Source organism: Orcinus orca, chromosome 5 (assembly GCF_937001465.1).
Source record: "Orcinus orca chromosome 5, mOrcOrc1.1, whole genome shotgun sequence".
NCBI lineage: Eukaryota > Metazoa > Chordata > Mammalia > Artiodactyla > Delphinidae > Orcinus > Orcinus orca.
Window position 1 is genome coordinate 40,507,447 of NC_064563.1, and position 17,635 is coordinate 40,525,081.

General features: G+C 39.6%; 1 protein-coding gene across 1 annotated transcript in view; it reads right to left on the minus strand.

The window, feature by feature from the left end:
- The window catches only part of PLCH1 (phospholipase C eta 1), a 240,913-nt gene that overhangs the window by 110,776 nt on the left and 112,502 nt on the right, over positions 1-17,635 (minus strand). Inside the window, exon 3 of the mRNA XM_049709695.1 lies at positions 126-272. Coding sequence (XP_049565652.1) covers positions 126-272 — 147 coding nt within the window. The remainder of the gene's footprint in view (positions 1-125; positions 273-17,635) is intronic.

The following is a 17,635-nucleotide window of genomic DNA, read 5'->3' on the forward strand; positions in this document are numbered from 1 at the left end:
TCTAACAACTGACCCTAAAACTTGCAGAAATATGAAGTCTACAGATCTGAAGCTTCAGAGCCCACTCAATAGAAGCCATGTGTTACTCTGTCAAGCCGAACAGAGAATTCAAAAGTTAGTCTTACTTTTTGCCTTCTCGCTCTTCCTAGAGGGTCTCCATCGGAGGCGGGTCCTGTGCTCATCCAGGTAAAAGAGCCGGACGAGCCCTTTGGTCCCACGCTTCAGTTTGATCATCTGTGTCCCGGACTGCATGACACTCATGCATCTTTCAACTGCAAACAAGATTAGAGTACATTCAGCTCTCATACAATGCAGGTGAGTCCTGGTGTTCAGAAACCTTACTGTCAAATAAAACTTCTGATCACACCCTAAAGGCTCAAGATCCAGAAGACAAATTTAGAAGAGGTACTCTGAAGAGACAGGTGTTAAAGCATTGATTCATCAGGCTTAAACCAGTGAAAAGCCTTACCGATAGAAAGAAAATGCTACTTCTAGATAAACAATGCATTACTGTTGAACAAAGCGTCTTTTGCTCTAGCTGGCAACATGTCTTTTGGTATAAGATCGATGATAATTTGGTGCTTGAATTTATGTTCATAAAACAAGTTCTCAGGCTTCATGTTAAAACTTGTGAATTTTTATATAGCCAGCAGTAAAAACATCTTATGATAATGCTTCAAAATGCAATTAGCAAAAACACGACTGGCAAAATGTTTTAACAATTGTTGGAAGTTGTATATGGGTTCACATTATAATTTTGGGTATGCTTGAAAACAGCTAAATAAATGTTTTAAAATGTGATGAGGGGCTTCCCTGGTGGCGCAGTGGTTGAGAGTCCGCCTGCCAATGCAGGGGACACGGGTTCGTGCCCCGGTCCGGGAAGATCCCACATGCCACTGAGCGGCTGGGCCCGTGAGCCATGGCCACTGAGCCTGCGCGTCCGGAGCCTGTGCTCTGCAACGGGAGAGGCCACAACAGTGAGAGGCCCGCGTACCGCAAAAAAAAAAAAAAAAATGTGATGAGGAAAAAAATCAAGTTTTTGCAATTAAACATAAAATATTTGTTAATGAATTTAGCTGCTAGGATTTTCTAAGTAGAGAAATAACTTGGTGATTGAACTCAGATAAAATCCAAATCACTTATTATCCAAGTCAATGCTATCATTTAAATTCTCCTCTTTGAGATGAACCTTGATGGAAGTGAGCATCTGTATCTGTTGGTGGTGTCTGTTTCCCTTTCTTTGTTAATTGCACCCACTTTTCCTTTGGAAATACTTCTTTCCCATTCCATGTGCCTTTGGTGGCCCGTCAATCACCCCAAGCAAGAAATGGCCACCTGACTTAAGCTGAGAGCAAACCTGACTCCCTTTCAAGGAACATACACCCTGAGTAAAGCACTGAATGAAAACAGAACTGAGTCATTTCAAAGTACAAGATTTAAGAGACACTCCTGGTTGGCCATCCCAAGATGTTACAGTTGTCACAGTTACTCTTCCTGAAGCTGGCAAATTATTCCATTTTCCCCTATGGCTCTCCAAGTTATACAATACTCTTCCAAACGCCCTTTTCTCACTGCATCAGCCAGAAACAGCTTCTGTTTCACCGACTAATATACATAGGACAGATGCAATCATTAAAGCACTAGGAACAACTGGCTCTGAGTACCTACCTGATCAAGCAGCCTACCATTAGATAAAAGAAACGCAGTAAGTCAACTCCAACAATGTTAGCCTTCGGCTTCTTTGGCTAACTTGTTTTTACTAGGAAAAATCCTGATCCCAAAGCTTAACATTGTATGCACAGAGTACTCAAGGTAACTTCAACATAACCAACTTCCACTATTTCCTCCATGCAGAGTCTTTCCTTCTCCCAAAGGAATCAAGGAAGAACTGCACAAAATCAAGCATGGTTTTGGGATTTGATTCTGCAAGAAAGGTGAAGTGTAGGTTGCTCTTACCCATTTCATATGACATACCAAATATACAAGTAATAAAATACTGCTTAAGAAAAAAAAAACACAAATTTAAAATGTTTACTTTGAAGACCAGAACAAAATCTGAGATTTGGTTTCATGCACATTCGTAAATTTACCTACCACTGAGCACCATTCATTTAGGTAATGAAAGCCACAGATTTGAATTCTTGACAGTCACCCTGACCATCTCACACCAGTAATTAGAGGGAGAACAGAAGACAGCCAGTGTATCAAGATTAAATCATCAAGTCTAACCACGCAAGCCAAAACTCCCAGAAAAATCTATTAGAACTTCTTTGGCCACTGACCTTAGGTCACATCAGTAAGCAGATATTCACAGTCACCCCCTGCACCATGCACAGGGCTATATAATGAGGTGAAGCAGAGAACAAGGAGACTTTGACTTAAAGAGGTTAACTTTCAAGAGCATGAAACCTTTAAAAAGATAACTTATAAATGGTGGTTTAGAGCTATGATTCAGAACAGTGTTTGGATCTAGACAGCCTGGGATGGAACTCCATATCTGCCACTTATTAGCTGTAGGAGGTTAGGCACATTATTTAATCCCTCTGTGCCTCTATGTCTTTGTGTATAAAATGGCAATAATGTTACCCCTTGAAATGTTGTTGAAGACTGAATGAGTTAATTCATGTAAAGTACTGAAAATGGTGTCTGGAACAATATAAACACTATAAATGGTAGCTATTATTACAGTTTTATTACTGATATTTTAAAAAATAAATGCCAAGACAAAAATACATGAGAGTCCATAGTAAAAAGAGAATACAGTGTGCTGGGATGGGGTTGAGTGTAGTAATAAAACAGTGTCAATGGAGGCTTGGGGACAGGAGAGAGCAGGGGTATGATCAGAGGATAGGAAAAGATGGTCCTCTGTCTACAGTGACCTAAAAGGGGATTAACAGGATATTTGATTCTTTGGGCCAGATAAGACTAGGTGTCGGGGGTTAGGAATGCTGGCCTAAGATTGAAATCCAACAGCAATAAGAGAGAGACTCACTCGATATTTCTGAGCAAAGGAGTAGTGGCATAAAAAAACATAATTCAGGAAGATGTCTGTTTGGGAAGAGAGAATAAAATGAACTGTTTATACCAGCACAGAAAATTGAATTAACTGTACCATCAGAGATCTAAAGCAAAGACTACAGACCTATGGAAAGGACCCTCTATATATCTGGCATGGTGCCCTCTACTTTATTCACACTGCCCCTTCCTTCCCTTTACTTTTCACAGTCCCATTTCTTTTCCCTGAAATGGAACTGCTATGGCTACAATATTCTCAGCATTTTAACAGGAAAAGCACAGCGATATAAAAGTTTAATCACTTACTTGAGCTAATAAATACCGCCTATCACTTAGCATCGTCCAAAGAAACCCAAACATTTTAGAAAGTGGAATCCAACCCCTTAGAGAGGGAGTGTGTTTGAATAATATATTAAATATTCGCTAGCTTCACATTTATCCCACCAACTCATCCATGGGCTAAAACTCCAGCATTATCCGTTGCCATGAACAAGTACATATGGTCAAAATATACTTGGCAGAGCTAGGGTATGAATCAATGTCCTGCTTAAAGTGTTTATGTAGTCGCTTTATGCTTTCTCCATGATGTTCCCTATCACACAAAAAAAGCCACATGGTCAGTCACCTTGAAAAAAATCAAGTCTAGTGAAGTCTTGAAAGTCATCTAAACCCATTTCTCCCTTCCTCAAACGAGACAGTCCATTGGAGCTGTACAGCTAACCAGAGAAGGAGAACCCTCCTTCTTTCTAACTCATTCCCACTGGGTAATAATCACCCATGTTAGAGGCAAAATATTCTTCCAGTGTCAGCTAAACTACTTAAGGGTCAGCATAATCTCTTCATGTTCTACCTTCAGTTGAGATAGGTAACAGTACCCACTATAAAAGTCATTCACCAGCCATGCCAGATCAGTAGATTCCATAAAATAGGGTGAGAAACAAGGAGACAAAGGCAAAATTCCAGGGGCAGGAAAACAAAGGAAGAGTGCCAGAGGCTTAGGATGATGTAACCTCATCACACACATTTCCACTGCTGCAAGGTATCTGGGGAAAGTCTGCAAATGCAGGTTACAGATTCAGGCAGCTACAAACTATGTCTCTGATATCACATTCTCCCTGTGGTAGCCTTAATATTTTTAGAAAAGAAGTTTATTTGGATACAATGCAGCAATGTTCAAGAATATTAAGGGAGAAACGCCCATGAGCCCATTACATAACACACATACTGTTTTTGTCTATTGTGCTCCAGGCCTCAATATGAATACATAGCTGACATACTTGTTGCAATCATGATATTTCAGCCATTTGGCACCCTGCTTTTTTTTCATTTGTATTGTAAACAGCTTTCCATGTTTTTACAGACTCTTAATAATTATTATTTTAATCGCTGCATAACAGAATAGTATAAATATTTAAAGAGCAGAACAGATGAGTAGATTTCTAACTTTACTACATAATTAGAGTTTTAAAACTCTCAGAGTCTCATCTGTAAAATAAAAGGCATAACAAAGTGGTCTATAAGGTCCTTTAGAATTCATCTCTTTAAAGGGATTAAATCAATCATTTCTGCCACAGTTAGTTTAAAATAAGTAAATTTTCTTAGGGTTTATCATTTCACTAAGTCCCTCAAGCAGAAAATGCTGTTAAAAAATACATTTCCTATTTGAAGCATTGTAGTAGAAAGTATCATTTGGGGGGAGAGATGCCTAACATTGCCACTAAGTCTATATGGCATCCAAGTGGGTTGAAGTCTTTAAGCCAAGGTCAAATCAGAGAAAATCACATTCTGTTAGGAATGCCATACATGCCACCTGATGACAGCTTTGAGATATAACTTACATACATTAAAATTCAAATGTTTTAAATGTACAGTTCCATCCATGGCTTTGGCATATTTAGAGTTGTGTGATGATCTAATTTTATTTTACTTTTTTTTTTAAAATTTTTTTGGGGTGCGTTGGGCCTTTGTTGCTGCACGTGGGCTTTCTCTGGTTGCGGTGCGCAGGCTTCTCATTGTGGTAGCTTCTATTGTTGCTGAGCACGGGCTCTAGGCGTGCAGGCTTCAGTAGTTGCAACACATGGGCTTAGTAGCACGTGGTGCCCTAGAACACATGGGCTTCAGTAGTTGCGGCATGTGTGCTCAGTAGTTGTGCCTCGTGGCTTTAGAGCACAGGCTCAATAGTCGTGACGCACGGGCTTAGTTGCTCCACAGCATGTGGGATCTTCCTGGACCAGGGATCAAACTCATGTCCCCTGAATTGGCAAGCAGATTCTTAACCACTGTGCCACAGGGAAGCCCCTGATGATCTAATTTTAGAAAATTTCCATCACCCCAAGAAGAAACCTCATGCCCATTTGCAGTCACTTCCCATTTTCACTCACAGTCCTAGACAACCACCAACCTACTTTCTGTCTCTACAGATGGGTCTTTTGCAGATATTTCATATAAATGAAAATCATACAATATGCAGCCTTTTATGTCTGGCTTCTTTCACTCAGCATAATGTTTCTGAAGTTCCTATGATGATTGTGTTCATTTGCTTTGTCTTCTCTTTCGCCTTCTTCCCTGACATCACACGAAACTCTTCCACTGTCACTTAGGGTAAAAATGATGTAGAATGGGAGACTGGCTGAATAAAATAATATAAACATAGCACAAGGCAGTACTATGCAACTATAAAAAATAATAAGATCTCTATGAACTGGTACAGGGTTTCCAGGAGATAATAGTAAGTGAAAAAGGCAAAGCGTTAAGTAAGCATATATACATTTATAGTATGCTACTTCTTGTGTAATAAAAAAGGATGGGAATTTTTTAATATACAAATATTGTTTATCATTACAAAAAGAAATATAAGAAGGATAGCCCAGAAAACAGTGAAGCTGGTTACCTATAAGGGTGGGAGAGAATTGAGTGACGAGGGTAAGGAAGGGACTGATACCGCTCGTAGGATCCTACATGTTCAAAGTTAAAATTGAATCAGTGAGAATGAGAGGAGTGGAAACAAACACAAAAAGTAAACAAATTCATACACACATAGACATGAGTATTCGTGTATGTATTTGTATGCTTGTGTGTACATACACACAAGCATACAGATCTTCTATTTCCTAGATCTGTTCTCTAAAAGGCCAAGAAGCAAAATCCCCTCCAATAGTAATGAGCACACCTGGTGCCCTGCTCATTCTCTGCTCTAAAGGTCACCTTGAGACAGTTTCTCACATACAGCCTCATGGCCATGCCTGTGCTGAGACCATACAAAAATATCACTTGCACTCTCTTGTAAACACATCTATTCTGGGACACTGACCAACAAAAACTGTGCGGAGCGGGCAAAAAAAAAAAAGTCCAGATCCTCTGCAAGAGAATCTTTTCAGCCAAAAGGTACATGAAAAATGTGAATTGATTTCTTGCCAGCTTCCACAGATCAGAGTAAATCTGTGTGGCTGAAAGGGATTAGTTTCTGAAAACAATTTCATTTCTATATGGCAACGGTACCAAACAATGCAGGTAATGTTTCTGTCAAAGGAAGGAAAGGGAGATTTCCTAAAATCATCAGAGCAGAAGTAAAGGGTATACTTAAGTCTCAGCATAGACCAAAAACATATTTTGGGACCTGGTACATAGTGAACCCTGAGACACCTTGTTGATGGGCTGGATGACAGAGTCAGTCCAGATTTAGGGACAGAAGGAGGGGTAGCAAAAAGAGCTCTGGTTTGGGTTCCGTCACTAGCTGTGTGGACTTCAGAAGGTCACTGAGTATTGCTGATTATCCTACTTCCCTCAACCTAAAAATACATTTTTCTCTAAGTTCTGTGATCTGGCTGATCTGGCTTTCACAAATATTATTTTACCTTTCGATGAGCTGAAAGCCTAGTTCAATCCAAATGCCTATTAGAATAACTTTAAAGGAAAAAAAAGCTGATTAACATCTGGATCTCTTACTACAGATATGAATTTTCAAAATGATCTTTATATAAAATTTAACTGCTCTCACAGGGAATGGCTTCCACTTGAAATGCTCTTTCATGCCAGTAATAAGGCCTTAAAGGCAAATAATATCAGCTTATAAGTGTGCTTACAAACAGCCGTGGAGACTCCACTCTTATTAAGTCATGATTCTTCCCAGTGAAGAGCAAACAATGTGAAGTTCATTGATTTTTTTTTCATTGCCTAAATCACTCTTGTGTAGAAGATAAGATTATTTGAAAGGCTTTTAGAAATTAATTGATTAGCAGTAACATTCTAGAAGTTGTTTGCAAACTCTATATACACATAATCACTATGTTTGCAAAGTTGATCAATACATATGGGAGGATTTAGGTCAAAGAAAGGGTGAAATGAATTAATCAGTAATTTTTTAAATGTCAGAACCTGTTTTCTATTTTATTACAGCCTTTAACATGATACTTTCTTTTTAAACAAGACCTGTCTAGGCTGCTAACTGGCTCACCATTGATAAGTCTTTCCAACAGCTTTGCCTCCAATTTTCTCATCTATAAAAACAAGGAATCTGTTTGCTGGTTCCTTAGACCCTTTCTAGCAAATACTAAAAATCTATAATATACCAGGTCTAGCTTTTGTAAACTTTATCACAGTGATACTACAACTTCATGGGAATGACAGCTCTAGTAAGTAGTATGTAAAAATAACAATAAAATAGGGGTGGGATGCAAAAAAAATAGGGACAATAAGGAATGGGGGTGGGGAATGTGGCATGGATCAGGTGAACTCCAGAGAAGACAGAGTTTGAGCCTGACCCCTGATGAAAATAATAAGAGCACTTGGTGCATTTTTTACATTGTTCTTGTTCTAGGTCTGCGCACATTTTTTCTTCCCACTTAGAGTATGCAAACAGTAGCTGTGATTACTTTAAATGAATGACAAATACTCTGTTTACCACAGTAAAAATTAGACCTTGACATTTCTTTTTAGTAACTAGAAAGCCAGTTTCATTTATTGCTTACTCCTCAACTTAGTTGTTTCCTTGGTGACACTGGACAAGGGGACTTAGTGAGGCTTAACCTTCCCTAAAACCAGTAAAATATTTTCCCTTAGTTCTACAAAAACTGCCATGTCAAAGCACAAAAGCATCTCTACTGGGCATATTAAAAAGAATAAAAAGTTTACTATACCATGTATTAATTTCAAAATGCTAGCTTGTTGTTTGACTGATGGTTAGGTCAAAATGGAAGGGTACACAGCTGTTAGGAGACGGAAGTCAAGTGTGATCCTTGGACAAATCCAACTTCTCTTAAGGCAGCAACTGGTCCCCAAGCTTGGCTTTCTTTGAGATAACAGACTCCCAGCCCATGTCTCCAGAAATCCTTGTTGCTTAAGAATCTGTATTTTAAAAGCTCTTGCAGGTAATTCTGAGGCCCATTTAAGTTTGGAAAACAGTTCCAGGCACCATTACTGCTCACCATACCTGTTGAGCATGTGGTTATTGGGAGCCAATCAGCTTCCCAGGTACAGCACTTAATTCAGAGTCACTTAAATGAAAGAAGCAAAGGCTTACTAGCTCGGTTGTATATTAGGATGTTAGCACAAAGTCTCATCCCCTACTGAAAAAATATGAAATATCCCAGTTAAAGCAAGTGTTAAAAGATATGAAAATTCTGATTTCCAAATAATCGTTATTGATTATGTCTCTATAACTTCTTGTCCCCTTGGGAGCTGCTCAGCACCTCACAATTTCAGATCTACTCTAACTTGTAATTAGCTGCTAAGTAGGGCAGAGGTGCTTTCTTAGTTCGGAGCCTTATGACCAGTCCGCATTTTATCTGATCTCACCTACACCCCAACCAGAGACACTTCTTTGAAAAGCAAGATACCTCGACAGGAAACTTACACAGTGGGCTACACACACTAACACAGAATAAGTGTCTGTTGAGGTTGTTAGTGTCTCATTTATTTCTTTTCTTTCTTTCTTTCTTTTTTTTTTTTGCGGTACGCGGGCCTCTCACTGTTGTGGCCTCTCCCGTTGTGGAGCACAGGCTCCGGACGCGCAGGCTCAGCGGCCATGGCTCACGGGCCCATCTGCTCCGCGGCATGTGGGATCTTCCCGGACCGGGGCACGAACCTGTGTCCCCTGCATCGGCAGGCGGACTCTCAACTACTGCACCACCAGGGAAGCCCTCATTTATTTCTTAAAGTCACTGTACACACTTTCCACTTACCTCCTGTTTTATTTTAATTGCATTTTAAAAGAATGTCTATTTTGTACTCTAACAAATTCATAAACCCCCAGCAGTTCCCAATTCTTACACTTAAGCCTCTATATCCCTCAGCAACCACTGGTTTGCGGAGTCGATCCTTTTTTGCCAAAAACAGCAACAACAACAACAAAGTCAAGAAAGTTTAACTGATTTCATGCAAACTGTCCTAATTTTGTCCACAGAAGTCTTACTTCTGTGTGCCTGTAAGGCTTTCTGTCTGTGAGTCAAAGAACAGAGAATGGAGAAAGAGATCACATTTTCTCTAGAAAACAAAGAGCTTCCCTACCCCCAAGTCTTTTTGCTTTCAGGCCAATGGTCTCCCAAGGGCTGAAGGAGTCAGAGACCACCTGCTGAGCTGAAGCAGGCCTGGCACCTTCCAGCCACAGCCAGTTGGAAACCAAGTTGTACGGCATTTAAAGCAGGGACCTTATTTCTGCGGCAGGTGGTTTTGTGCGGGGGGGGGGGGGGGAGAAAAAAAATCCATGATAAAAAAAAAAAGATCTCCCTGTGGTAAGGAAAATGCTTCAGCATATCCCCTCAGGTTTATTTTTCAAAAATCGTTTGCCCCTCACCCCAACCCTGGTCCTAATATCATAAGCTTTTCCTTTTTTGTTTTTTTAATACTACGTAAACATCACTAAGTAACTGAGCATTCACCATAGCTTATTTGTGGCATTTTGATTAGAATCGTTATCCCAAATCACTGACTACAGATCTTAAAATCATTTTTTTAAGTAGAAAAATCTAAAAATGGGAGAAAGATGAAAAAACCCGAAAACTTCTTTTAAGCAAAATTTGCATGTATAATCAGAGCAGATGTGCTATAAAGTTTTCTAAATAGTCAGTCCCCCCCCCAACAAAAAGGCTAGCATTAAAACTGAAACTAACTGGTTACAAGACTCCTTGAGTCTCTCTGCATTCAGAAATAATTACACACACTAACACATGCATGTGCATGTGAACACAAACATCCTCACACTTCCTCAGCAGTATAAGGATGTCCACCAAGCAAGAACAAACAGGGCTGAGAAGTGTCCATGATCACCCTATGACTGGTGGGGTAAATCTTGGGAAGCATACAGGAATTGACAAGGGACAGAAAAAATGTCAGAGAGGAGAATGTCAGGAGAATGTCAGGGATGGATCAAGAAAGAATAGGAAATATTAAACACAATGGTGGCAGGGACAAGAAGAAGCAACTGGAAGCAAAACTTTCAATGGTGAAGAAGAGAGTCAGTGAGAAAGAACCAACAGATAAGAAAGAGCTGTGGCCCAGGAAAAAAGTAGGAGGTAGGCAGAAAGTTGATGAACACCCGACAGCTGTCTTAATGTCAGAAACATAGGACACTGGGAGAGTCATATATGACATCAGTAGTCAATGGAATGCAGGACCTATTTCAGCCACTATCGCCTACACAATTTTAAGCACGTAAGCAACGCCATATGACTCAGTCTGTCCTCATAGAAGCTTTTCCAGAGTAAGGATTCTACACTTTCTATAACATAGGCAAAGGATAGAAGTCCTAATGGAAAAGGATGACAAACTTAACTACATGTAAAAATATCTATATAAACCATAAACATAATTCAAAATTAGCAAAAGATTAGGAGAAAACATTTGCAAAGAGACATAACAGAAAAAAGGATTAATATCCATGATCTAAAGGGTTCCTGCAAGTCAACAGGCAAAAGGATAAGAAGAGACAATTCACAGAAGAAATGACCAATAAATAGATAGAAGAAAATGCTTAACCTTACTCATGGTTAAAAGCTTAAAGTAAAAAGTGAAATGATATTTCACTTGATAAGCACAAATTTTAATGTGAAGAAAGCTATTGTGGATGAAGTTGCAGGGCTAATAATAAGATTATAAATTAGGTAACATTATTTGAATCAATTTAGCAATATTTACCTACATTTAAAATAAACATGCATTTTGACCTTGCAATCAAAATACCAGGGCTTTATCCTGTACAAATACTGGCATAATAAAGCAAGAAATAGAGGTAATATGGCTGATCACTACCACCTTGTTCGTAATTGTCTAAAAACAAACTAGAAACCACCTAAATGTCGATGAGGCCTGATTAAATTATAAGTTAATCATAAAATATTATGATGTCATTTAAAATAATACAATAGGTCTAAATTTGACAAAAGAGAAAGCTGTCCAAGATACAGTATTAAGTGAATAAAAAGTTACAAAGCAATATTTAGAGCATGATAGTTCTATTTGAGTTTTGTAACATACATAAATATATGTTATATAGTCTTGGAAAATTTCTAGAATTTGTGGAAAAGGAATGGTACTTAAAGAGGAAGAGAAAAGGGTACTTCAATTCCTACCTTAAAGCCTTCTGTACTGCTACAGGATTTTCTTGTCTTTGCTGTAAGCCAGTACTACTTTGAAAAAAAATTTTTTAACGTATGGGAAGTGTTATATTTACTTTAAAATTGCATGTAGTTTGCAAGAGCAAGCAAAATAAAATATTGCCACTCCTTTGCAATTCTGCCAACTGCAAACATGATGAAGCAAAAAAGAAAAAAAGTCCAAAGACCTGCATTCAAATCCTGGGTTCATTTCTCAGTCACATTGTCACCTGGCCTACCTAGCTGACTCTGAGCCAGTCACCTCACATGTTAAACACAATAATCATGGTAAAGATTCAATGAGATGAAGTATAATAAGTGTCATGCTCAATTCTCAGCACACATTGCACCTTCAACAAACACTAGTTTCTCTCCTTCCTAAATGATATCAAAGCTCAGAGAAACTAGCAGCTCAGGGTATTGTCAGCAGAATCTGAATCACTGAAAACTCTATGGCAGGACAATACAACTGCTTCCAAATACTGAAGGAACATTTGGTTTCTATACCACCCTATGCAATGTGGCCTAATCCTGGGGTATTGATTCCAGTCCACACACAGATGACTCCAAGTGTAGATCTCCAGCACCATTCTCCACCTTCAGTTTCAGGTGTCTACGTACAACTGCCGGATGACAGCGCTGGGATATCTAAGAATCTTAAACATCGTATCAATCCTAAACCTGCTCCTGCCCCAGCCTCCCCATCTCAGTAAATGGCTTCACCAATCCCTAAATTGTTTAAGCCCAAAACCAAGAAGTCATCATTGTTTCCTTTCTCCATCCTTCACAAAGTCTTGACTCTTCATCGAAAGCACAACCCAAATTCACCATTTCTCTCTGTCAGTATGGCAACCTGGTGATTCAAACCCCACCATCATCTCTCTCCTAGATGTCTAAGCATTCCAGCTGACCTCTCTGCTAAAAGTTCTCCATGTCATGACCTCTCTGCCAAAAGTTCTCCAAATTCCTCTCCTCATAAAAGTTCTCCATGTCATAGCTATTGTGGTATTTTTTTTCTTTTTCTTGTTTTTTTTTCTGTAGGTCCTTGTTCTTTATCCATTTTATATACAGTAGTGTGTATCTGCTAATCACAAACTCCTAATTTATCCCTCCCCTAACCCCTTTTCCCTTTGGTAACCATAAGTTTGTTTTCTATGTCTGTGAGTGTGTTTCTGTTTTTTATATAAGTTCATTTGTATATGTTTTTTTCTTTTCAGCTGCATTGGGTCTTTGTTGCTGCATGAGGGCTTTCTCTAGTTGTGGCGAGCGGGGGCTACTCTTTGTTGAGGTGCGCGGGCTTCTCACTGCAGGGGCTTCTCTTGTTGCAGAGCATGGGCTCTAGGCGCGCGGGCTTCAGTAGTTGTGGCACGCCAGCTCAGTAGTTGTGGCTTGCGGGCTCTAGAGCACAGGCTCAGTAGCTGTGGCGCACGGGCTTAGTTGCTCCATGGCATGTGGGATCTTCCTGGACCAGGGATCGAACCCGTGTCCCGTGCACTGTCAGGCGGGTTCTTAACCACTGCACTACCAGGGAAATGCCTGTATCATATTTTAGATTCCACAAATAAGTGATATCATATGGTATTTGTCTTTGTCTGACTTTCTTCACTTAGTATGATAACCTCTAGGTCCATCCACGTTGCTGCAAGTGGCATTATTTCATTCTTTTTTATGGCTGAGTAGTATTCCATTGTATATATGTACCACACCTTCTTTATCCATTCCTCTGGTGATACACATTTAGGTTGCTTCCATGTCTTGGCTATTGTGAATAGTGCTGCTGTGAACACTGAGGTGCATGTATCTTTTCAAATTAGAGTTTTCTCCAAATATAGGCCCAGGGGAGGGACTGCAGGATCATATATCTCTATTTTTAGCTTTTTAAGGAACCTCCATACCGTTCTCCATAGTGTCTGCACCAATTTACATTCCCACCAACAGTGTAGGAGGGTTCCCTTTTCTCCACTCTCTCTCCAGCATTTATTATTTGTAGACTTTTTAATGATGGCCATTCTGACCAATGTGAGGTGATACCTCGTAGTTTTGATTTGCATTTCTCTATTTAGGTCTTCTGCCCGTTTTGTGATTGGGTTGGGTTATTTTGTTGTTGGTTTTGTTATTAATGTGATATTTTTTAAAGGTCAAGTAGACTTTTCAGAAAACTCCAACAGCCTCTCACAATAAGTATAATCAATCCCAAACTCCTCGCTACAGGCCTACACAATCTCCCTCCAGTCTGTCTCTCTTACTCCTCTTCCTATGATCACTGAGCTCCACGTGGTTCTCCAGTTCACTGTGACTCACTGTCCCTTCTCTCTCGAATGCTCTCCCTCCATATTTTTGCAAGACTGACTCCTTCTTGCAATTCAGGTTAGAATTAAGTAACACAGAGGAATAGGTCCTGATCACCCAAACTGGAGAGGCCTCCTGGTTGTCTGTTATTAACAGCCATTTACTTTATTTTCTGTCATTTCCCACTAAAATGTTAGCTCCACGAAAATAGAAATGTTTTATTCACTCATGATTCCTTGTGCCTAGAACAGTGCCTGGCACACAGTGGTGATGCCACACGTTTTTGTTTATTGGATTAAAGATTTTGTGGTTCCTGATGAACAGATCTAAAAGAGATCCCCGACTGTTATCTGTCGCCATGAAAAAAAAGTATTTATGAATAAAAGCTGGGGATTGATTTGTATTTATCCCAGGAACAGTGATTTCTTTAGCGTTTAAAACTAAGGTTAGAGTAAGAGTCAATATGGATGATGAGAAATGGTAACTATCAGCTTAGTGGCAATCAATGTATCGTCATTTCTGCTAATAATGACTAATATGACTGACAGTGTTTTTATTAGACCTTTCAGAGTACAGTGGAGTCACCTAGCTGGCCGGAGGGCTCATCTAATCAAAATATTTTATTCTCCCAGAACTCCAAGTTAAGTATAAGTAAACTTCCTAAAGCTGTTCGTGAGCTCTCCATGTGATTTCACTGTATTATGGATGAGGCAGCATTATTATAAGCCCTTTCAGTTATTCTGGTGACTCATCTGCTCATTTGCTATCTACCATCTAGATTTGCTTTTTTCTGACTCCTGCACTTTAGTGAATCACACAAAAGTAAGGCTCCAACATTACATCTGTATACTGTACATGACAAGAAAAGGAAAAAAGACTAGAAGACTTTATACCAAAATGCCAACTATAGTCATTTCTGGATTACAGGGTTATGGATGATTTATCATTTTCTTCATTTTCTTCTGTGTTTTCCACTGTTTACAGTTAACAAGCAATATTTTAAAAATAACTTTTTTGTTTAAATATCTAATATGCTATTTGCCCATATAGAATAAGAACTGAAAAAGATTTGAAAATTAAAAGACAAATACTAAAATGCCTTAATATGATGGAGAAAGTTTTTAGAACTTAAAATATTCTTTTTCAGTTACCACAAAAACTACTTCTAATCTTTAATTTTGAAGAGAAAAATATCCGCCTTATTCCTAAAAGTCATTTCTCTTAACCCTAAAATTTGATCCAAATTTATTATTAAAAATTTTACTGATCCATATTTAAGTCACATTTGCTTGACTTAGAGCCATAGCAAAGCATAAGACAGAAAACAATTCTGGTAATTTTGGTAAATTCAGAAAAGCATAGTAGTAGATCCAACAAACAAATCACAAGCCTTAAAAATGGGATGAGGCTTCCCTGGTGGCACAGTGGTTGAGAGTCCGCCTGGCGATGCAGGGGACACGGGTTGGTGCCCTGGTCCGGGAAGATCGCACATGCCGCAGAGCGGCTGGGCCCGTGAGCCATGGCCGCTGAGCCTGCGTGTCCGGAGCCTGTGCTCCGCAACGGGAGAGGCCACAACAGTGAGAGGCCCATGTACCGAAAAAAATTGGATGGTGTACTTGCACATAAGTGATTGTATAAGCCTCAGTATAATGCTAGGATCATTGCCAAATTCAAGCTATGCTATGTTTAAACATAATGCATGTACCAGGAGCAATAGGACTTCAGTCCAAAAACAGCCAGTGAGGCAGCAGCATAAGTCAACACCCAGGAGATGCACAAGCCTTCCCAGGATGTCTGCTCGCCCTGCCCTGGGTCACAACATTCATAGGGGATTCAACAAGCTATAGACCCTCATCCCATTAGGCTGCTTCCCTAAAGATCTATTCACAGGACAATTACGTCCCAGTCTGCATGCTCTTTTAAATTTTTGCAACTGACTCAGCACTGCAATTGCTAATAAGTGCTGTAATCAGAAATTCTTTTCCTCTAGCAGAACAAGAACAATGCAAACATCGGAGTTTATCCTCACAATCCAGATCTGAAAGCGAAAAAAGCACCAACTAGGCCTACATCTTCTTTAAATCTCAGAAAACATTTGCAGCGCTGTGAAAGCAGTGTGATTCTAATGATAGAAAACACTTTTGATGAATAATGCAAAAGCATCTGTCAGTATTTAGGAAACAATCACCACTACTGGCCATTTGAACAAGTCCATTCTAGGTGAACGAATAACCGGAAGGACTCTTCTTTGTTTTTAAGTATTCAATTCAGGAACATAAAAATAATCAACAAGGTTCATTTAACTGGAATCATATTTCCAACCAATGTACCCTTCCTTCTGTTCTTGAAATGTGGGGATCCAAGTTTTAAGCCGTTCAAGCCAGCTTGACTCATCTAAAGCAGCCTTCAGTAGTTTCACAGTGACCATCAGCTCTGTCAGAGGGTGGATGTGGCTTCAGAGGGTCATACCAGCAAATGATAATTACTGTGTTAAAAGAGCTATTCTCAGTGGCATAAGTGTCCCAGCTACCAAAAAGCTACAAGTGGAAACCCTACAAAACCAGCTGATTTGTTGTTATAAAGTATCCTATTCCAACGCATTGCAAGCACTCACTACTCTCTGTATCTCTATCAAAACCAGAAAGTCAGATCTCCTTTAAATCAATTACCATGCTCTAGTCCAGAATTTGGAATTATTCAGGACAACTGAATCAAGTATCTATTACCTTCCAGAGCCATCATCATATCCATGAACAAACCAGCTATAAAGCAGTGTATCACTAGAGACAAAATATTTCCCAGTCTAAGCTGCAGGGTTTTTTTGTTGTTGTTGTTGGGGGTAGGAGTTTATTAATTAAGTTATTTATTTTTGGTTGTGTTGGGTCTTCGTTTCTGTGCGAGGGCTTTCTCTAGTTGTGGCAAGCGGGGGCCACTCTTCATCACGGCGCGCGGGCCTCTCACTATCGCCGCCTCTCTTGTTGCGGAGCACAGTCTCCAGATGTGCAGGCTCAGCAGTTGTGGCTCACGGGCTTAGTTGCTCCGCGGCATGTGGGATCTTCCTAGACCAGGGCTTGAACCCGTGTCCCCTGCATTAGCAGGCAGATTCTCAACCACTGCGCCACAAGGGAAGCCCCAAGCTGCAGTTTTTATAATACAATTTTCTGCCTTCCTCATCTGTATTCTGAGATGACTGGGCCTAAGTCAATTTAACTGTCTCTATATAGCCATGCCCATGTAAGCACTTTAAAATGCTTGATCACAAAAGATTGTTAAGGGCTCTGCTTAAAGGAAGATCTTACAAAAGGGGGAAAAAAATTCCCTGGTGCAGTTAATTTAAAATGAGAAAGACAGGGAAGGAGAAAGGGAGAAAGAGAGAGAGAGGAAGCAAGGAGGGAAAGGAAGAATTTCTTAAAGTTTCATCTGATTTATGGGAATCTTACTAGTAAATGAAAGAGGACAGCCTGCACACGACCTGTAATAGTAATATTATGAATGCTCATGGCATTCACATTAGGGAAGTAACCCCCATTTGAGTTTGTGATCTTAATAAAAAACTTGTTTCTAACTTGCCAGATTCCTAGGCTGACCTCCTTGCCCTATCCCTCTTAGACGACACATCAAAATTCTTTCCTGGAAAGAAACATTGCCTGCTAACATTGCCAATGATGACAACAAGCTACCATAAAATATTTTTTATGACTCTGTTTCCCCTCCCTTAAGTGTGAAGAACTCCTAAGTACAAT